This window comes from Naegleria gruberi (assembly GCF_000004985.1).
Source record: "Naegleria gruberi genomic scaffold NAEGRscaffold_43, whole genome shotgun sequence".
Classification (NCBI taxonomy): Eukaryota; Heterolobosea; class Eutetramitea; order Acrasida; family Naegleriidae; genus Naegleria; species Naegleria gruberi.
This window is the reverse complement of record NW_003163284.1, coordinates 118,737-140,280: the sequence shown is the minus strand read 5'-3', so window position 1 is coordinate 140,280 and position 21,544 is coordinate 118,737. Positions and strand designations below refer to the sequence as shown.

Sequence of the window (21,544 nt, the reverse complement as noted above, 5' to 3'; positions counted from 1 at the left end):
TCAATGTTGTGAGTTTGTAGAGTTGGACAAATTAGTCGAATGGGTGTGTTATTCGGGAGAAATTTTGTTTGTTTGGAGAGGGAAGTAAATATCAACAAGAATTAGGGAATTTGCAATATAATATGATTGCAGTATTGTTGTTGTTAGTTTGTGGGAATTCTTAATTTTCTTCTTATAAAAAACAAGATAAAACCTACAATGTTGCTTCTTATAGAATTTGAAAGAGCAATGTCTATTGGCAACAGTACTATTTGAGGAAATACTCAACGAACTAGAAAGTAGTAATAGCAGTACAAGTACAAAGTGTTGGAAAACAAAGTTTTTGATTGTTGCTTTCCTCAAGAGAGATGGAAAATTGTTGGCACAGCTGGAAACGTGACTCACAGTGGTCAATATCGAATGCAAGAAAATCCAACAATTTAATCTCGATTTTTTTGTGTTGTTTTTTTCACTTTTCTTACCCAAAGTTGTGCCGGTTTGATTGATAGGTTGGATTGAAAAAATCAATTTGCTACCATTGACAGGTGAAGGGAGAATGAAAAATTGCGAAGAGTTGACCTCAAAGAAAAATCCTCAATGTATGTGTTGTATCAAAACCATTCTGTCTTCTTGCAAAGCCAACAATAAAGGCTGATTTTTGATTAAGAAAGTGTTTGGCGCCTTATTTGATAATTTTAATTTTTAAAAAAAAAGAAAAAAACAAGTTATCCATGAATGAGAAATCACAAGTCATGATGAAAAAAGGGTTAAATAATTGGTTGTGTGTACATGAGAAAGTTTTTAAAACTAAATAATAATCAAAAAAATGTACAATCCTTACAACTATTCTCCTGCCAATAATAACGAGTATTACAATCAACAACAGCAACAACAATCAAACAATTATCAATCAAACCAATATCAAAATCAACAACCACAATATTATGGCAATGCTAATATTCAACATCAACAACCACAGCAACCAGTGATCAATCCTCAACAATCCATGTACGATCCGTATGGAGGAGGAAATCAACAACATCAAACTCACATGAATTCATATGCTTATCCTTCTTCTAATCAAGTTGCTGGATCATATTATCCAAATCAACAACAGCAACAACCAGTCATGACACAAGGAATATATCAAAACAATGCTAATCAATACTCTCCTTCTTATGGACAACCATACGGAAATGTGCCACAACAACCATATCAACATAGTCAACCATCCTATCCTCCACAACCTCAACAACCATATCAAAATAGTCAACCAACACAAAGTTATGGAGTACCAAGTCAATCTCAACCACAGGTCCAACAACCATACGCCAGCCATGTTCAACCTCCTGTCTGTAATCAACAACAATCTTATGGATGTTTTCCACAAGCTTCACAAGTCATTGATCAATCACAATATTTATATCTCCAAAATTATGAACAATTCTATGCTCAACAAAAGACACAACAACCTTTACTTGAACCATTTGTTGATCCTGATTTCCCACCAAATGAAACCTCTCTTGGATTCAGTAAAAAGAAAATTAAGGAAAATAATTATGGAGGGTTCAAGAGAGCTTCAGAGCTATGTGAAATTCCACAACTTATTATTGATGGCATCGATGCCAGAGATATAAGACAAGGAAGTCTTGGAGATTGTTGGTTATTGAGTTCATTGGCAGCCATTGCAAGATTTCCACATTTAATAGCCCATCTATTTGTCAAGGCCAATGTTGCAATGGGACAATATACATTGAGATTCTTTTGGAGAAATGAATGGAAATATGTTACTGTTGACGATTTTGTACCAATCACAACAGATGGTGATATTATGGTTGTTCATTCTAAAGACAAAAATGAATTGTGGCCTACGATTGTTGAAAAGGCAATCGCCAAATTATTTGGAAATTATGCCAAGGTAGAGGGTGGAGATGGTACTTTGGGTATTTATCTTTTTACTGGCTGCCTCCCACAATTTGAAGATTTGAGAAATCATGTTTCTTGCATTGAAGAGCATGAGGAGGAAGGAGAAGAATATGAAGAAGAAGGCTACGAGGATGACGAACAAGACGAAGAAGATCAAGAAGAAGAGGTAGTTGAAGAGGGTATTGTTGGTGGAGGTTTGTCTTTTGATGAGATTTGGTGTTGTATTGTAAACGGATTCAATAATGGGAATGCTATTGGTTTTGGGTCTGATGATAACTCTGGTTTAGGAGATGAGTTTACTAACGAGGATGGCATTGTTGGAGGTCACTATTATGCACTTTTGGATTGCTTAGAGTACAAGGGTAATAGATTAGTTAGATTGAGAAATCCATGTAAGTATAGTTTTTTGATTTTCAATTATTTATCCAAATTTATAGGGGGAAATACTGAATGGACAGGAGCTTGGTCTGACGTATCCAAGGAAATGATAGCCCAAACCAAAAGAGACCTCAATGAAAGAGTTACTGAACAAGCAAATCTGATTCAACAATTATGTAGAAATACAGGACTTTTGCCTGTCAATGATACAGCCAGTGATAGGAAATCAAGAAAACAAAAAGAAAAAGAGGAGCAAGATGATGGTGTTTTCTGGATGGAACTAGGTGATGTTATCAATCACTTTGGTACTATGGCTATTGGACATATTGTAAATATTGATCATTTATTTAAGGAAGATAATGCATTCGGATTTAGATTCGATCAAACCATTTTGAGATCCATTCACAAATCTTCATCGTTCCCAATCTTTAAACAAATTCTCAAACACGATGATAAAGATTTCGTCAATGAGGATGACTCAGGATGTAAAACTCTCACTCAACAATTCAATCTCACTGTTGATAGAAAATGTGAAACCCTCATAGCATTAAGAATGATTCACAATGATATGCTCAAGTACAATTCATATTTAGAATTGGTTTGTGATGAACTGGATATCAAGAGTAGTGGACTTTATGTATTTACTGGCACAAGAAGAAAAATTCCAAAAGGTCTGCATACATTCCAAGTGCACTCAGAGTCTAGAAATGGTAAATTTTCAGACATTGAAGTTAGTTTATTGTGGGAAAACCGCCAAGCTCACATCAGCTTGAATGAAGAAGAGGTTGAGTTTGAGTAAATGATATAAATTAAATAAATTTCATTTACCACAAGCCAAAAGATGTTTAAAGTCAAAAATTTCATGATCCTGAGCTTTTCCACTCATTAATATTAGTACTTGTTTTCAGTAGTATTAATTTGAAATGTTACACATCCACACCTGGTTGAATATAAAAAGTAATTCAGTTTTTGGTTATCGTTTCATTCTTAAATCATCAAAATAAGAATCTTGCAAAATATCTTGAGCTTGAGGTCTAGATGAATTATCTCTTGTTAGCATTGATAACACTAAATCAGTAAGTCTTTGGGAGTATTGATCCTCTTATAACTTTTTGTTTAATATTTTGGATACTTCATTTTGATCTTTGCCCAAGTAAAGTTGACTTATTGATGTAAATGTGTCTTTTGTCATTATTTGATAAATTGTAACACCTAAACTATAAATATCCGTGTTATAATAATATTTTCCACCTAAGCCAAGTTCAGGAGACTAAACTTGTTAATAATTAATGAAGAATTAAAGAAACTTACCATAAAAATAGGAGTACCTGCATAAGAATTGTTTGTAGATGTAGTATTTGCTTTAGCTAACCCAAAATCTGCAACAATGATATGAATGTTATCATTTTCCAAACTTTTTACAAATATATTTGATGGTTTGATGTCTCTGTGAATTATTTTCATATTGCTATGAATGTAATCAAGAGCTTGACACATTTGGAAAATTATTTGCTTAATTAATTTTTCAGAGCAGTCAAAATCAACATTGGTCAATCGGACCAAATCTCCTAGTTCATAAAAGTCCATATCTATACAAAGTAATTGATCCTTACTCACAAAGAATTCATTAACTCTCAAAATGTAAGGATGTTTAACATTCATTAATTGAGTTCCTTCTTTCATAAAATTGTTCAATTCTTCCATTGAATTATATCGAATAACCTTAATTGCCTTGACTGAATCGGACTTGTTATCAAATGCTTTAAACACAGATCCAAAAGATCCTTGTCCAATTCTTACCAGATTAGAATATCTAGAGAGAGGATTGAAGGATTCAGAAGCAGTTCCATTGGAAGAAATGCTTGTAAGTGGTTGAATAAACATACTTCCTTCAGATGGGAAGTCTGATATTGATAGTTCAATATTGGTTGTATTTGCTAGTTCATTTGCTTTCTTTTGCTTATTTCTAAATAAAAGGATCATGAAAACAACCAAAATAATGATAAAAACAAGTATTAAAAGGCTAATCGGTAAAACTGTTGATAATATAATTGTTAAAATGGTTGATGATTCATCTCTACTAGATCTATTAGATGATATAGCGGTAATAGGTGTGATAGGAGAGTTATAATCAACTTCTTGAACTGAAAAGACTGATAAGTGACTGGAACGACATTCCATATCGAAGTAAATAAAATCGTCTGTTCTTTTAGTTATTGTGGTGTATGTTTCCAACCCAATAGTAGACCATTTTGAAAGAGTTGTGTCATAATATATACAAGTAGTATTGATGCCAGTCTTATTATTGGTAATTAATCCTTGGAATTTGAAGACAATTGGTGGATTGATATTTTTGACGTTAATAATATTGTAAGAGGCGTCATACAGAGATAGATCAACCACTGGTTTTTCTTGTAAAAGATTTGTAGCTCCAGTGTTACTAAATGATCTGATAGAATAGAATAGTTTAGATTTAGATTGCAAAGAAATTTGGTTCGTAAAATCATTAGGTAATTTCATGTCCACCTTAAAGTTGGAAATTGAGAGAGAGATAGCCTTGGCATTCAATAAATTAGAATATTCAATATTTTCCACCAGGCTTGAATTATCAGTATTGCTTCCAGTCAGCTTGATGTATTGTAAATTATACTTATAGAACTTGTATTGCTGCTCGAAATTACTTTGATAAATAGTTGAAAGAATGTTTTGTAATGACTCTATTTCTTGCAAATGATAGTTATCAAGTAAGTCTTTGTAAATATTGGTTTGATAATAATTAAGCGCTTTGTCCATTCCAGAATAAATCCAATCCAACCATTTTTCTACATCAAGAGCGAATGAAGATAATGATGAAGTGTCCAGAGTTATTTTTAAAATATTACAAATCTTGCTGACAACGGGCAAAGTCAATTGAATGACTCTTTCATCAACCCTGTATGTAATATCTTGTAAACTCTTCGTTAATATGATCATTTCTCTTAGCATGGTATTGAATGAAGTTAATTGAGCTGAATTCAATTGCTTTACAACATTCTCAGAGAATTTCGAGAGAGTTTCATTTTGAATTAATAGAGAAAGTAAAGTATTGATTTCATTTGAAACTTCCATCTTGACTGGTTGAGAATTCTTAATATTTTGGAATTGGTTTAGGGAGTAAGTAACTCGGGAAATAATCGTATTGTCATTTGACAAATAATTAGGTAATCCAATCTTGATATTCTTTCTAAATACTCCAATAGATCCATACAAGTTTTGAAGTTTTACAACCAAAGTAATTATTCCATCTTGTGCATAATAAGGAACTCTAGTAACTAAGGATTTCTTTGGAGTATTAGATATTACTCCCAATCTTTCATTTTGTGAATAAAATTCCATCACAAAACTCGAAATACTTTCGTATGGTAATTTTACACAAGTAATGGATATCAATGATTCAAAACTGGTAATATTAGCATCATTCTTCAAATTCTCGACATCGCATGACAATCGTGGGGAGAAGTCAACTCTTGTTGAAATGGAGACATTAGCATAACCTTTTGAATTTTTAGTTGATAATTCGAATTCATACGATTCTCCTGGAATGATGTACTTGTTATCAACGTTCAAAATGATTTCAACGTTATTGTCAATGATGTTTGTGTAAATTGTGTTTCTTTGGAGAAAATCTTCTATGTTTTCATCAACATTCAAATAACCATGTTTGAGGTTCCAAGCAAACGAAACCTCTGAGGAAGAGTTTACCACACTTCTTAAATAAATATTATTATGAGAAGGTGTGATTGCAGGCAAGTAGTCTGTGGTTATTTTAGGGGATTCGTTGGAAATATCCAACAATTCAATAAAACCTGCATAGTTGTAAACGGTTGTGACAAAGTATTTTGTAGAGGAAATCGAAGCAGATATTACATATGAACCTTCTTTTAAAGACATTTTCGTAATGTCTAACATAAGATAAGATCTAGTGTTTTCAATTGAAGAACATAAATTATCTGTCAAAAGAAGAGATCTATTTGAAGAAGAAACCATGTAGCATTTCCAAGTGTATTCCAAATAATCGCTTAGAGTATATTTTGAGATGTATGGATCATCAGTTACCAATGTAACTGTCACCAGACTATCTGAGTTGATCGAATATGTTCTATTGACACCTGCCATAACAAAATCCAAGTTCGTAAATGTTGAATATTTAAAAGAGTCAATGCTTAATGGTAAGTAAACATATGTTTTTAGCTGAACACCAAATACTTGCATATTTGAATTAAATTCGCTATCTAAAACTCCACCAGAATAATCATTAATCATCCTCACCATTTGTTTAGAGTTTAGGTCATTATTCAATAAACTGAAAAATCCAGAGAATGAATAAGAAATAGAAGAGTTTAAACTATTTAAAGAAGTTTCTAAAATGCAATTATGAGCAATACATGAATATGTCTTTCCAGCATAATTATCACTTAGCCAGTAATAACTTGGAGGTAATGATTTTGCATAGGATTGAACCTTAACTTCCTTGTTGATGGATTTTGTAGAATAAATCTCTGATGAAAAAGAAGTTTGTAAGTTAATAATCTTATAACCTTGAATAGGAGTCAAACTATTCATATATGAAATAGGGATATAAATGGATGATCTATTTGAATAGTTGTTCAATAATGATGAAACGCTGTTTGTGCATTGATCACACGACCAATCAGTTCTCAATTTCTTGAAGCCATGAAAATTGTCATCACAATTCAAACGTATCACTATATCTAATAAGGGAGAAGTTTCAGTTAATGAATATCCAAAAGAACAAGTTGGAGATGAAGCTTCATTGGATAAAGTATAAACTCTCAATGAAAAGTTAAACTTAGTTTGAATGATAGAGTTATGACCAATAGCATAATCAAAACCAAGATGAATTTGTAATGATTTTCTTCTCCATTGGCAGATGAAAGAGGAACTTTCTCCAAATTTGTCGATTTCTGATTCTTCAAAAATGTCAGAACACGAAAATTGTTCACTCTCATTTGGTAATAACTTCATTAGACTGTTATGGAAAGAAAAAATAATGGCGGATGACGTATTTAAATATACTTCATGGTATTGACACTCACTTCCAACAAAACCTGTTTCACAGGTGCAATTATTTGGTGATAGACATAAACCTTTTCCAGAGCATACAGAACTATCACTTTCAATCTTATCATAACAAACAGTATGTTCACATTCATTACCTCTATATCCAATGTTGCAACTGCATTGGTTATAATCAGTACAATTACCTCTTCCACCACATACAGAGCTAGAGTTAGAAGGTGTACTAAAACAAGTGGTGACTGAACAATCTTTTCCAAACCAATTTTGAGAGCAAGTACAATGGTTATAATTATAACAAGTTCCATGACCTCCACATACTTGAGGATCATTGGATGTAAATGAATAACATTTGAAATATTCACATCTAGCACCTCCATACTGAATAGGGCATTCACAGTTACCAGGACCAGTGCAAGAGCCATTATTTTGGCAAAGGTTTTGGCCTATAAATTTTTCTCCAGCACAGTTAAATGAACCACATTTGGAATCATAATATCCATCTCTGCAAGTACAGTTATTCAATGAAATACACGTACCGTGACCTGAGCATACATTGGTATTATTTTTTGACAACCCATAACAATCATACATTTCACAATTATTTCCATAATAACCAAGATCACATTTACAATAGTTTGGCGAAATACATTGGCCTCTTCCTGAACAAACTGAATTGTTCATAAAGTTAACACCATAACACTTAAATTGGTCACAATTATTTCCAAAATATTCATCAATGCAAGAACAATTATTCAACGCTAAGCATGTTCCATGTGATGAGCACACTGTAGACTCTATTTTTGATATTCCATAACAATGGAAATTTTCGCAATTAACTCCTGAATAATTTTGTTGACAAGTGCAGTTATTATATGAAGAACAAAGGCCTTGACCTGAACAAACACTTGGGTCAGTTTTTGGAATATCATAACAGTTATACATTTCACAGCTATTTCCATAATAACCAAGATCACATTTGCAATTATTTGGAGAGGAGCAATAACCATTTCTGGAACAAACTGATGCATTCAAATTATTAATGCCATAACAATCGAATTGTTCACAATTGCTTCCATAAAAACCACTGTCGCAAGAGCAATTATGAGGAGATATACAGTTTCCATGTGCAGAGCACACTGTACCATCATTATTCAGACGATTACCACAATAAAAATATTGACAATCATTGCCTGCATAATCTTGTTGACATGTGCAATTATTATATGAGATACAAGAACCTCTACCTAAACAAGCAGCACTGGAATTGAATGGAATAGAGTTACAGTAAAAATATTGACAAGTTTCTCCATAATGCCCTTTAAAGCATGTACAATTATTAGGAGAATTACAGCTACCTTGGGACGAACAAACATTTGACATTGCGTTCAATAGTCCATAACAATAAAATTGGTTGCATTTTGAACCGAAGTATTGAGGAGTGGTGCAATTACACTGATCATTCCCAATACAGTTTCCTCTTCCAGAGCAAACAGTTGAGTTCTTATTAGTTTCTCCAAAACATTGATATTCACAAGTTCCATTAATTAGAATGCCATTTTCTGAGCACCAAGGGATAAGTTTTCTAATTCTCTTATTGGTCGAATCAGTAAGAAAAATCTCTTTGTTTGAACCGATTGCAACCCCCAAGGGATTTTCTAATTGAGCACTTGTTGCTACAGTATTATCAGTAAATCCACCAATTCCACTTCCAGCAATTGTGGAAATATAGCCATTTGTGCGTATTTTACGAATTCTATGATTATTATTGTCAGCAATTAGTATTTCACCATTTTCTTGAATTGCAATTCCATTAGGATAATTTAATTGTGCACTTGTGGCCAAAACACCATCTCCATTATATCCTCCAGTTCCAGTTCCTGCAATTGTTGAAATGTAACCAGATGCATTGACTTTACGAATTCTATGGTTATTGGTATCAGCTATATAAATTTCACTATTGGAACTTAGTGCAATTCCGTTAGGATTATTCAATTGAGAGTTTGTTGCCAAAATTTCATCTCCATTATATCCAGCAGTTCCAGTTCCTGAAATTGTGGAAATATATCCTAATGTTGTAATTTTACGAATTCTGTGATTATTTGAATCAGCTATAATAATTTCTCCATTTAAAGTGAACTCGAATGAATAAGCTGAAATGAAACTTGTGGTGGCCATATCTCCATCACCAAAACCGCCAGCAATTGTTGAAATGTAACCAGAGGTGTTAATTTTACGAATTCTGTGATTGTAATAATCAGCAACAATAATTTCACTAGTTGAACTTATTGTGAGTCCATAAGGATAATTTAATTGTGCACTTGTGGCCAAAATACTATCTCCATTATATCCTCCAGTTCCAGTTCCTGCAATTGTGGAAATGTAACCAGAGGTATTAATTTTACGAATTCTATAGTTATTGGTGTCAACTATATAAATTTCACCAACTGAACTAACTGCCACACTAAATGGATAATTTAATTGTGCACTTGTGGCCAATCCGCCATCTCCACTATATCCTCCACTTCCAGTTCCTGAAATTGTGGAAATGTAACCAGAGGTATTAATTTTACGAATTCTATGGTTATAGGTATCAGCGATATAAATTTCACCCACTGAACTAATTGCCACACTAAATGGATAATATAATTGAGCACTTGTGGCCAATCCGCCATCTCCACTGTATCCTACACTTCCAGTACCTGCTATTGTTGAGATATATCCAGAGGTGTTAATTTTACGAATTCTATGGTTATAGGCATCAGCAATATAAATTTCACCACTTGAGCTGACTGCAACTGTTTGGGGATAATATAATTGTGCATTTGTGGCCAATCCACCATCTCCACTGTATCCTACACTTCCAGTACCTGCTATTGTTGAGATATATCCAGAGATGTTAATTTTACGAATTCTGTGGTTATTGAAATCAGCAATATAAATCTCTCCACTTGAGCTAATTGCAACTGATCTTGGATAATTTAATTGTGCACTTGTGGCCAATCCACCATCTCCACTGTATCCCCCAGTTCCACTTCCTGCTACAGTTGAGATATATCCAGATGTTGTAACTTTACGAATTCGATTATTGTTTGTATCTGCAATATACATATCTCCATTTGAGCTAAATGCAGTACCATAAGGATAATTCAATCTTGCACTTGTTGCAAGGTTACCATCTCCACCGTATCCATTTAAAGTACCAGTACCTGCAACCTTACTGGCAACTGAGGTGACCTTGTCTAAATAGTAGTTAGAGTAGAGAATATATAAATCTGTCTTGTAATACTTTGCGCATGTTGGATTATAGAATGCCTGTACTATTGTTGTAGATCCAACAGTTCCACCTAGGGTAGAAATAATATTAGTAGTAAGGTCAACTTGCCTCACTTGGCCAGAGGTGTCTGCAAATACAATTTTACCATTGTTAAGAGTAGGGGAGCCAGTTGGTGCTATGTTGGCGCCGGTAGCAGGTATGTTGTTTCCAAAGCTTGATGTTCCTGCAATTGTAGAAATGTAACCAGAGGTATTAATTTTACGAATTCTATAATTGTATGTGTCAGCTATAAATATTTCACCATTGGAGCCTGTTGAAACGCCATTGGGATAGTACAACTGAGCACTTGTGGCCAATCCACCATCTCCACTGAAACCATAGGTAGTTCCTGCAATTGTAGAAATGTACCCAGATGTCGTAACTTTTCGAATTCTATGATTGTAATAATCAGCAATATAAATTTCACCAGCAGAACTAATTGACACACCAAGCGGATAATATAATTGAGCACTTGTGGCCAATCCACCATCTCCACTGTATCCAGCAGTTCCACTTCCTGCCACAGTCGAGATAAAACCATATGTTGTAACTTTTCGAATTCTTTGATTGTAATAATCAGCAATATAAATTTCACCAGTAGAACTAATTGACACGCTAAATGGATAGTTTACCTGAGCACTTGTGGCCAATCCACCATCTCCACCGTAGCCTCCAGTTCCACTTCCTGCTACAGTTGAGATATATCCATTTGTGTTTACTTTACGAATTCTATGGTTATAGGTATCAGCTATATAAATTTCATTGCTTGGACTGATAGCTACTCCCTTGGGATAATATAATTGAGCACTTGTGGCCAATCCGCCATCTCCACTGTATCCTCCAGTTCCACTTCCTGCAATTGTTGAGATATATCCATTGGTACTGATTTTTCTAATTCTTTGATTGCCCGTATCCGAAATATACATATCACCATTTGAGCTAATAGAAACAGCAGAAGGACTATTTAATTGTGCATTAATGGCCAGTCCACCATCACCACCAAATGATGCACTTCCTGTTCCTGCTATCGTTGAAATGTAGCCATTTGTACTTATTTTACGAATTCTATTATTATTGGAGTCAGCAATTATTATTTCACCAATAGAGCTAATTGCAACGCCTGCAGGGATTGCTAATTGAGCATTAGTAGCAAGTAAACCATCGCCCACAACAGAACCACCTCCTGCTATTGTTGTGATATTGTAGAGAAGAAGACTTTGTGTGTCAATGAACTTGGCAGACATAACAATACACAACAAAATAGCAAGTAGTACCACTTTCATTTTTTTGTGTTGATAGTTACTTACAACGTGACAGATGTCATCTCTATGTGTATGTCAAATTAGAAATTTTAGCATTTTGAGTACGTTGTTTGTTCTGAATCTGCGTTTTTCTCCTCGCTGATTATCAAAAGCATCTACGAATATCAGATTCATTTTCGCATCATGCTTTAACTCATCTTTAACTCATCTTTGAAAGTACATGGATAGCTAGGTTTTTTGTGGATTTGATATTTTACAATTCCAATCAGTAGCACAATTTATCACTTCATCAACAATTTATCACAAAATTCAAAAATATATTTTCCTTTGCTTCTTTAAATTATATTTTTATATTATTTGATTGTGGAACCTTCCCGAAGTGTGCTTCTTCGGGTGCTCATTGTCGTTTGAGCGGTGAGGCGAAACAAGTGAAACTACTAAGAAGAAGGCTTTGCATTGTATTTTTTTTTAAATTCCGAGTTGGGGTCGTCTTTTCGATTCTTGACCAATTAATATGTGAATTTTTCTGTTCTGTTGGAACTTTTCTTAATAATTTGAAGGAACCAAACCTGATCTAGATCAATAATTTAACAATTCAACTTTTTTTACTTGTAACATAAGTCATCTGTCATCAAATTTATTTAATATTTAATTAAAAAAAATGTCATCAGTTGTGGACGTTAATAGATGTATCGAAAAGCTCGAAGCAGGTCGTCTTTTATCAGAATTTGAAGTAAAATTCATCTGTGAAAAAGTCAAGGAAATTCTCATCGATGAAGCCAACGTTCAACGAGTGAAATCTCCGGTCAGTGTTGTTGGTAATATTCATGGACAATTCTTGGATCTGAAGGAAATGTTTAGAGTGGGAGGTAAAATTCCAGATACCAATTATTTATTCCTGGGTGATTATGTGAATAGAGGAACACAATCGGTGGAAACTATTTCTCTATTGACTTGTTATAAATTGAGGTATCCGGAGAGGATTACATTGTTGAGAGGTTAGTAGTAGTGGTATTTGTTGTTGTTTTGTTAAATGGTGATGTGATGGTTAATAATATTATTTTAAATATATTTCATGATGATCGTGATGTGATTTGCTTGGTTTCGAATATTTACTTTCGAATTTAATGATGAAAAATATAACAAAAATTTAGGAAATCACGAATCAAGACCAATTACACAAGTTTACGGATTTTATCAAGAATGTATTCTAAAATATGGTAATGCCAATGTTTGGAAATATTTCACTGACATGTTTGATTATTTGACAATTTGTGCATTAATTGATGATTCAATTTTCTGTGTTCATGGAGGATTGAGTCCTTCTATTGCAACACTTGATCAAATCAGAGTTCTTGAAAGATTTAAAGATGTTCCATCTGAGGGACCAATTTCAGATCTTTTATGGTCTGATCCAAGTCAAGATGATGAAGATAAAAGAGATGGAAATGTTGGAGATTTCAAATTAAATTTACGTGGTATTGGATTTGTCTATTCAAAGAAATTTGCCAATGAATTTTGTGCTACCAATAAGATTAGTCACATTGTTCGTTCACATCAATTATGTATGGATGGATATCAGGTTTTATGGGACGATAAATTGTCAACCATTTGGTCAGCTCCTAATTATTGTAATAGATGTGGAAATGTTGCAGCAATTTTGGAAGTGAACAGAAATTTGGATAAATTTTACAACACCTTTTATGCAGCACCTAGAAAGACACTGAAAAAGCAACGTTTGGATGCTATCAAGGATGAATCTCATTTCATGAATAGTAACGTTACCAATGTTGGTCAAAACGTAAAGGCATTACAACAAATCAATGTAGATTATTTCTAATATGTGAAGATTCAATCACTGTAATACTATCACTTATTGTACTTTTAAATCATTTCCTAGTAAAAGCAATTACCATTTACATTATGTTAGAGGAGTATACAGTTTAATACACTGTCTACTTTGCCAATTATCCAAATACGTGCTAAATCCTTTTCTGTTTCCAGATTCCTTAATAGTCAATTCGTTCGATTAGTTTAAAATCTTCAAAGATCTTGCATTTTTTAAAGATTAAAACAAAAATTCTCATAGTGTCTTCAGCGTAGTGCTATTTTCAACAACTTTTGTACATACCAAGCAATACTAAAAGCATACTGTGTGAAAACTAATCCATCATTCAAAAATGGTCGAACATAAACCAGTTACTCAACCGACCGTTGTTGGTCAACCAGGTGTCGTTCCAACTGAAACTCAACCTGTTCTACCTGGTCAAACCAAAGTACACTTCCAAAATCCTCAAACTGAAACAGCATTCCAAGGATTAACTGGAATTCGTGAAGGAGTTCCACCATCCAATGAAGCTGTTCTTGTAGGTATTGAACAAGCCAAGCAATCCATTCTCTCCAGTCAATCACTCCTCACAAGGGAAGGTAAGACAATCCAGAGAGACACCTTAATTCTCTTGGATCTGATCAGATTGATCATTGAAGATAGAAACTCTGATGAGAAGATGCAACAATTTCTCGTTTGTTTCAGAAATCTCTCTCAAAAGTATGCTCCAGAATTTGGAGAAGATATCAGATATGGTGTGAAACGTAAGTATTTTCATGATTTTGTTCATTGAAAACAAGATGGTTGGATGATGTTTTTTAAAAAAGGTGGATACGAAACTTCTCAGAAGGGAGCTACCAGGGATGTCTATCAATCCATTGTTGGTCTTCGTGATTTTGTCTTCCAACTTATTAGAAGTGCTGATTTCAGAGAGGCCATTGGTGAATTCTTCCAATATTTGCAAATTCTTGCAGGTGAAGTCAACATTGATGAGAAGGGCTCTGGTAATATTATTTCCAAATTGGCAAGTGGCATCAAATCAATGGGTGTTTCTGATGAGAGTAGCAAGACTGAACCAGTTCATGAAACCACCTCTGAAGTAGTTTCCTCTGTCAGTGGTGCAACACTCAATCTCCAACACAAGCAAGAAGAATCATTGCTCCCTTCAAAAGTTCACTCTGAAGAAGAATTGAAGAGAAATCAAGGACAGCTTAGTGAACCAGGTGAATTCTCCAGAATGCAACAACAGCAAGAATATGGTCAACAATTTGGTCAATCTGGAATGGTTAGTCAACAACCTGGAATGGTAGGTCAGCAATGGCAACAACCTTCCTCATCTTTCGCAAGTGGTAGTGGTATGGGAAGTGTTGGAAATGTTCCATCTCAAGAAAAATATTCTGGATTTGGAGTTACTGATCCAAACCTTAGTCAACAAAGAATGGGTCAACAATCCAATATTCCACAAATTCCTCAACAATCAATGGTTGGTCAACCTTCTTATCAACAACCAGAATTCTCTCAACAACAACCTTTGAGTTCTGGATACTCTGGAATTGGTAGCAGTCAACAACAACCTTTGAGTTCTGGTATTAGTCAAGAGTTGAAACCAACTTCACTTTATGGTACCTCCCATCAAGGAATTGCTCCTTTCCAACAGTCAATTGGACAAGTTGGTCATTTCTCTGATAAGAATATTGTTGATGATCAATATAGAGAACCATCTCTCCAATCCAATGTCCAAGCTCAACAATTTAGACCAGTTTCTGAACAACAACAATTTGGTCAACAACAATGGCAACCATCTGATGTCTCCCAACAAGGTTTCCAAAGTGGAATTAGTCAACCATACCAATCCAATATTCCACAAGTTCCTCAACAATCAATGGTTGGTCAACAACAACCTACAATCAAATCTGGACTTTCCAATATTTCTGGTTCTCAATCCACTCAAGAAGAACCAGTCAGCCATGATAAGAACAGAAGAGAAATTGAAGATTCCCTCATTGATCGTTATGTCCAATTGAACAAACGTTTCTCCAAGGATCCAAACTATCAAAGAGCTCTCTATGGATTGTTCAACTTGTTTAATCAAGTTAAGAGCTTGTTTGGTGATACTGCCACTCAAGGAGGTGAAAAGACCAAGACAGTTGAAAGATTGAGAGAAGATGATGATTTCAAGAGCTTACTCAATTATGCCAAGTTGATTCTTTATGAATTCTCTAATAAGGAAATGTTTGATAAGTGGCTTGATACTACTAATGCTTTCTTTATTCACTTGAGAACTGATGAAAGAATGAAGGGAGTTCTCAGAGATATCATGAATGATTTCAGAAGATATGGTAATCAACCAACTTTATTAGAATCTCATCAAGAAAAGGAACAATTGAGACAAAGATTGTGGCAATGTAGAACTGTTCTTGAAGAGAAGAAGAACATGGACTTGACTAATGACATGCTTACCTATGGTCGTGAATTATTAACCAGTATGCGTAATGATGAATTGAATACTGAAATTCGTGACAGAAGTCAAAAGTTAATTTCACGTCTCTTCCTTGATGAACAAGGTAAATTCCAATTGAAGCCATCTGCATTGGAACAAATCAGAACCATCCTCTTTGTTGCCATTCAAGAAGCCATCAATAATTGGAATGCCATTGAGGTTGAAGGTGATGATGGAAGTCAATACTTTAAGATTTCCAATATTACATTGAAGGCCAATGATATTCTCCCAGATGATGTTAAATTCAAGGTCAAGAATAGAACCTCCATGAAATATGAAGAATTGAAACCAACTGACAGATTGGCTGAAAGTGCAACCCTCATTGGAGCTCACTTGTTTGGTATGACTGCTCACTTGAAGGATGTTGGTTTCTTATTCGATCGTCGTTCATTCCCATCAATTTCTGATCGTGGTTTAATGGATATTGATTTCGATAGAGGTGGTATTAACATCAAACTCAAGCTTAAGGCCAGATTAAGTCAGAATCGTCCATTCTATGTTAAGGGAATTGTAGTTGGTGTTGACACTCTCCATATCAAATTCAAGCAAGCTGAAAAGCACAAACTCATGCTCAAGATGCTTTCACCAATCATTCAAAGTCGTGTCAGAAGAAAGATTCATGACAATCTTGAAACTGCCTTGAATACCAACATTAGAGAATTGATCGAAAGATTGAATGACTTGATTGAACAAACTATCATTCAAGGTAATGTAATGGCTGGTCAAGGAGAGCAAGGTGGAATGTTGACTGGAATTATTGGTAGAATGGGAATTAACACTGCTGGAACAACTGAAGGACAAATTGGTGATTGGCCACAAGAAGGAGGCGAATATTCCCGTGGCTCATCCTCTCTTCTTCACTCAACTCCAACATCAACCACTCATGTTCCTGTTAGCACAACTACAAAGCCAGTTCAAAAAACTGTAATTGGATCAGCTGAAAGAAGAACTGTAATTGATTAAGCAGCAGTGTGAATCAAATTGAATCAAATCTGAAAATAATAAATTTGTGTAAATATTTTTGTGAAATGTAAATCAAAAGCTTACTTTTATGACTATTAAATGTAGAAGCATTACAATTTATTGACCTTTCCCATGAATAGTATTGTATCTTCGTGAGCTATCACAAAAATAAATGGTCTATCTGCCACAAAGTTGTAAATTCTTGGTTTGCTTTTCCTTGTACCAATAACAGCAGTGGCTGCTGCAGCTTCTGTTCCTTGCTCTGATACTCTTATTACTGACTTGTGAATTACATCTGATATTTGAATAGAATTTCCAATCATGTTACTCAAATCACAATGTGCTGAAAAAGCAACACTCATATCAAATGGTTGTTTCGATAAGATATCTTTCAGTGAGATGTCATATTCAATTTCAAATTTTGGAATTGTAAGATGATTGAGTTTTTTCTCGAGTGTAGGAAGAACTTGTTTTAGGGAATTGTTTTTCAATTGTTCTGACAGCCATTTCTCAGTTTCTTTTTCCGTGCTATCTGAAATGGTAGCATCATCAGAGGACATGACAAAGTACATGGAATATCCAGGATTTTCATAAGGAAGATTAACATATTTAACTTGTGAATTCTCTCCATATAATATTTGCTTATTTCGCATATTCATTAATGTTGCTGAATTAGTGTCTCCATTAACTGTTCTAAAAACTTGATTTGAAAGAGTTTCAGACACATTGAAAGTGGTTTTCCATTTTCCAAGGAAATATATACAATTCACCAACACAATCACAGTTGATGAATCAATACTAGAACTAGACAACAAGTTTTTGACCAGATTGTTAGTTTGTTTTTCAACCCACTCATTGATTTTCAACCTTTCTTCATTCGAATTTCCAACAAAATTACTCAATTGAACAGAAACTTCAAAAGTATTTTCGACCCAGCTCTTATAATCTTCCAATATCATAGACGATTGTTCCAAGAAAATTCTATTAGCCATTGAAATCATATCAGGATTATTCTTGACAAGAGACATTGTATCTTTCACATATCCCTTCATTGTATTTTCTCTCCATCTCTTTATATCAGTATTATTGATTGCAATATGAAGAGCCTTCTTCATCACAGTCAACGTTTCTCCATCAGCTCCTCCGAGTGTCATTAAAAGAGCCATAAAAATAGACAAGGGAGAAAATACAAGATTGTTACCGGATAATGTTGTTAGCAATTCACCAAAGAGATCGGAAGAGAATTTTGTTTGACTGGCTGGGAGCGAGATTAGTTGTTGAGACATTTTTTTTGATTTTGTAAACAAACTGAAAAAAGCTTCAACTGATATTTTAAATTGACAATGATTGCTAAGTTTACTGTGGCAAGGAGTAATTTCACAAGTTACTAATTTTGAAAACTTTTTTATTGTAAGCACCTCGGTAGAAGAATTACCGAAATGGCTTTCAAATTTGTATGTAAGGAACATCTTGTTCCCGCCAATTTTCTTAATATATTGTATTCAGCCATTGTTCTAAAAAATCTAATTTTAAAATAAGATTAAAAAAAATAACACCACCCAATCTAGGTAACACAATTCTTTAAGAAATACAACAAAAGAAAAATGGTTTGGTTAATTATCACTCACTCAACAATGGAGTTGAGAACAGAAAAGCAATTTGATGAGGGTATTACAGTGGAAGAGTTGAAGAAAAAGTTGTATCCGATTGTCGGAACAGAACCTCAATTTATGAATTTACAATTATTTTCAAAGGAAGAAGACACAGTACCAACAGTATCCAGTTTGAGTGACGGAAAGACATTGTTTGAATATGGTATTCAGAGGGATAGAATGAGAATTCACGTCATTGATACTGATCCTAATAATAAGATTTCATATGAGGATGAGGAAGTTGAAAAATATGTGATTAGTGAGGAAGATTATGATAAAAGAGATGATACATTCAGAAAGTGGAAGAAAAAGAATATTGATCCATTTGTTTCCAAAACTACAAAGCCACTCTCTGCTGAAGAAGAAAAATATAGCTCGCCCTCAATAATAGAAGGAATTGAAAAGGAAAATAGATGTGAATTGAAAGAATCGAAAATGAGAGGAACAGTTAAATTTGTTGGAAAGGTACAATTTGATAAAGGTTATTGGGTGGGAGTTCAATTGGATGAACCACTCGGCACCAATGATGGTTCTGTCAATAAGAAGAAATATTTCACTTGCCCTCAAAAGCACGGCATCTTTATTAGACCAGATCATATCAATGTGGGAGATTATCCAGAAGAAAGTTTTGATTTTGAAGAATACTAGCCTGAGTATCTAAATAAATCAGGTCCATTTCTTTCGTAAAATTCTTTTTCAGTTTCTATCTCAAGCTGTAAAACGCTAAGGCTTGAGAGATGAAAAAATTGGTTGGCGCGATTTTTTAATTCTTAATGATAATGAGGACGTACTTGAATTTCATCAATCACAACAAAAAATATGAGCAACAACAATAACGGAATCACAACTGCTGTTAGTGGTAGACGTAATCGTCCCGGCACTAAAAAGAAGGAACTCTTTGGCTGGGAATCTAAATCATCATCATCATCCGCTGACGATACAACAATGCAAGAGGATTTTGATAATCCGTTTATTGTTCAAGAAATTATACAAAAACAAATTAGAAAAAGCTGTAAAAAAGTAAAAAGATTAATTTCCATTCCAAAATTCGGAAAGGTTGATGATGAAGGAAACGGAGATGAAAATGGATCATCAGAACAATCATCAGCTTCCATTGATAAAAACGTTTGGATATATGAACATATGAGACAATTTTTGTTGGAGATCAATTTGTTTATTCTTGCTCACAAGGATGTTTGTACAAAAGAAACACAACCAGAAATGAAAATTTCATCAAATATGCTCAATGTTAACGAGAGTGAGGAATTAATGTATTTGTGTCCAGTTTTTACTCCTCCGGAAAATGTTCCTGCTATTGACTATATGGTCCATATTCATACACAATCTACTGGAGTGCTAAATGATACAAAATTATTTCCATCAAGAAATGATATTTCCAAAAAGTCAATGAAGGAAATTAGGATTTTATGTAGAAGAATTTACAGAATATTTGCATTCTCGTACTATGTACATCAAGAACAATTTGCTGCCTTTGAAAAGAAGACTCATTTGGCTGAACGATTCCAAAGATTCCTCAAAAAGTATGAAATGATGAGTTCAAAAGACTTTTTAATTCCTGATGAAGCTTTCAAATAACTCATTCAAATAGAATATACAGAAAACTATGGAAAATGGTTCTCAACACTCTTTGAAACATATTGTATTATAAAATTAAGATTTCATTCTCCTCTTGTAATCTCTTGGTGATTCACTTGTACTTGCTTTGGCCCACATTCCCTTTTTAGCTTTCCTGGCCTTCTCTTCCAATGATTTGTAATAATTTTTGTAAGATTTGTTCTTATTTTTGGATCCTTCCACATAAACTTCACCTTCACCCTCGTAACAAACTGCATATCCCTTCTTTAACATGTATTCACTTAAATTCAATCTCTTCAACCATAAATAGTACCACCATTTTCTGACATAGACAGAACAAACAGCTCTTCCATACTGATCATTTCTCAACAAGTAGACATTGACTTTTTCATTCTTTAAAAATTCAGTGAGCCACTTTTTCACATGTTCTCCATAAGGTTGACCTGAAGAAGGATTAAATTATCTCAAAATATACCAATACTACTAACCTGGCATTCCAAAATGAGCACATTCAGGAGCATCAATACCAGCAATTCTCACATGGATAGTTTCCTCACTAAGCTTCATCTTTTTCTGCATTGGTAAAAGAGAATATATTGGACTCAAAAATGGTGGAAAATGAATAATTCTGAAATTATCACTATCACCAACATGTGGTACTCTTCCAATTAGTTTTCTTTGAATTGAAAAATCCCTTTCCGTTAGCTTGGCATTAGATTTAATCCTCATAAACTATTTAAAATTCCAATTTACTCCAAATATTGTTAATTAAAACATACTCCTGATTTGTAAATTCTTCTTCCGATTCCGTAAAGTAATAAAGTACAAGCTGCAATTTTTGCATTGTGTATTAATTCGGGTGATATTTTCTTTTCAATGTGTTCAGTATAAAGTGGTTGAATGTAAGGTTTATAAATTTTGTTATTCATAAAAGTAGCTGGTTGGCTTGATACTACTTGTTGCGAAATGTAATTCTTCCAAAGTACGAGATTTTTAAATGTTTCTTCAAGCATTTTTTAATATTTGATTTTCAGTCAAATTAATCAATTTGGAAATATCAAGTTGATA

At 33.9% G+C, this 21,544-nt stretch overlaps 8 protein-coding genes across 8 annotated transcripts; 5 read left to right on the top strand and 3 right to left on the bottom strand.

Moving 5' to 3' along the window:
• Window positions 1–805: 805 nt before the first annotated feature.
• NAEGRDRAFT_58860 (peptidase C2, calpain) lies at window positions 806–3,109 on the top strand (the record flags this gene model as incomplete). Its single annotated transcript, XM_002673932.1, has 1 exon — window positions 806–3,109. One exon carries the CDS (start codon window positions 806–808, stop codon window positions 3,080–3,082), a length of 2,277 nt encoding a protein of 758 aa, XP_002673978.1. The 3' UTR covers window positions 3,083–3,109.
• Window positions 3,110–3,534: 425 nt separating this feature from the next.
• Window positions 3,535–11,958, bottom strand: NAEGRDRAFT_70916 (uncharacterized protein; the record flags this gene model as incomplete). The annotated part of the gene is made up of 1 exon (XM_002673848.1): window positions 3,535–11,958. The coding sequence occupies one exon, from the start codon at window positions 11,956–11,958 to the stop codon at window positions 3,535–3,537; it is 8,424 nt and encodes a 2,807-aa protein (XP_002673894.1).
• A 640-nt stretch (window positions 11,959–12,598) lies between these two features.
• Window positions 12,599–13,860, top strand: NAEGRDRAFT_80773 (uncharacterized protein; the record flags this gene model as incomplete). Its single annotated transcript, XM_002673931.1, has 2 exons — window positions 12,599–12,935; window positions 13,092–13,860. The coding sequence occupies 2 exons, from the start codon at window positions 12,599–12,601 to the stop codon at window positions 13,775–13,777; spliced, it is 1,023 nt and encodes a 340-aa protein (XP_002673977.1). The 3' UTR covers window positions 13,778–13,860.
• Window positions 13,861–14,117: 257 nt separating this feature from the next.
• On the top strand, window positions 14,118–17,228 carry NAEGRDRAFT_70914 (uncharacterized protein; the record flags this gene model as incomplete). The annotated part of the gene is made up of 2 exons (XM_002673930.1): window positions 14,118–14,529; window positions 14,593–17,228. The coding sequence occupies 2 exons, from the start codon at window positions 14,118–14,120 to the stop codon at window positions 17,226–17,228; spliced, it is 3,048 nt and encodes a 1,015-aa protein (XP_002673976.1).
• Window positions 17,229–17,338: 110 nt separating this feature from the next.
• NAEGRDRAFT_70913 (uncharacterized protein) lies at window positions 17,339–18,514 on the bottom strand (the record flags this gene model as incomplete). Its single annotated transcript, XM_002673847.1, has 1 exon — window positions 17,339–18,514. One exon carries the CDS (start codon window positions 18,512–18,514, stop codon window positions 17,339–17,341), a length of 1,176 nt encoding a protein of 391 aa, XP_002673893.1.
• A 318-nt stretch (window positions 18,515–18,832) lies between these two features.
• NAEGRDRAFT_70912 (CAP-GLY domain-containing protein) lies at window positions 18,833–19,528 on the top strand (the record flags this gene model as incomplete). Its single annotated transcript, XM_002673929.1, has 1 exon — window positions 18,833–19,528. One exon carries the CDS (start codon window positions 18,833–18,835, stop codon window positions 19,526–19,528), a length of 696 nt encoding a protein of 231 aa, XP_002673975.1.
• Window positions 19,529–19,699: 171 nt separating this feature from the next.
• On the top strand, window positions 19,700–20,567 carry NAEGRDRAFT_80772 (uncharacterized protein; the record flags this gene model as incomplete). Its single annotated transcript, XM_002673928.1, has 1 exon — window positions 19,700–20,567. The coding sequence occupies one exon, from the start codon at window positions 19,700–19,702 to the stop codon at window positions 20,474–20,476; it is 777 nt and encodes a 258-aa protein (XP_002673974.1). The 3' UTR covers window positions 20,477–20,567.
• On the bottom strand, window positions 20,552–21,489 carry NAEGRDRAFT_70910 (uncharacterized protein; the record flags this gene model as incomplete). Its single annotated transcript, XM_002673846.1, has 3 exons — window positions 20,552–20,919; window positions 20,965–21,208; window positions 21,256–21,489. The coding sequence occupies 3 exons, from the start codon at window positions 21,487–21,489 to the stop codon at window positions 20,552–20,554; spliced, it is 846 nt and encodes a 281-aa protein (XP_002673892.1).
• Between the last annotated feature and the right edge of the window lie 55 nt (window positions 21,490–21,544).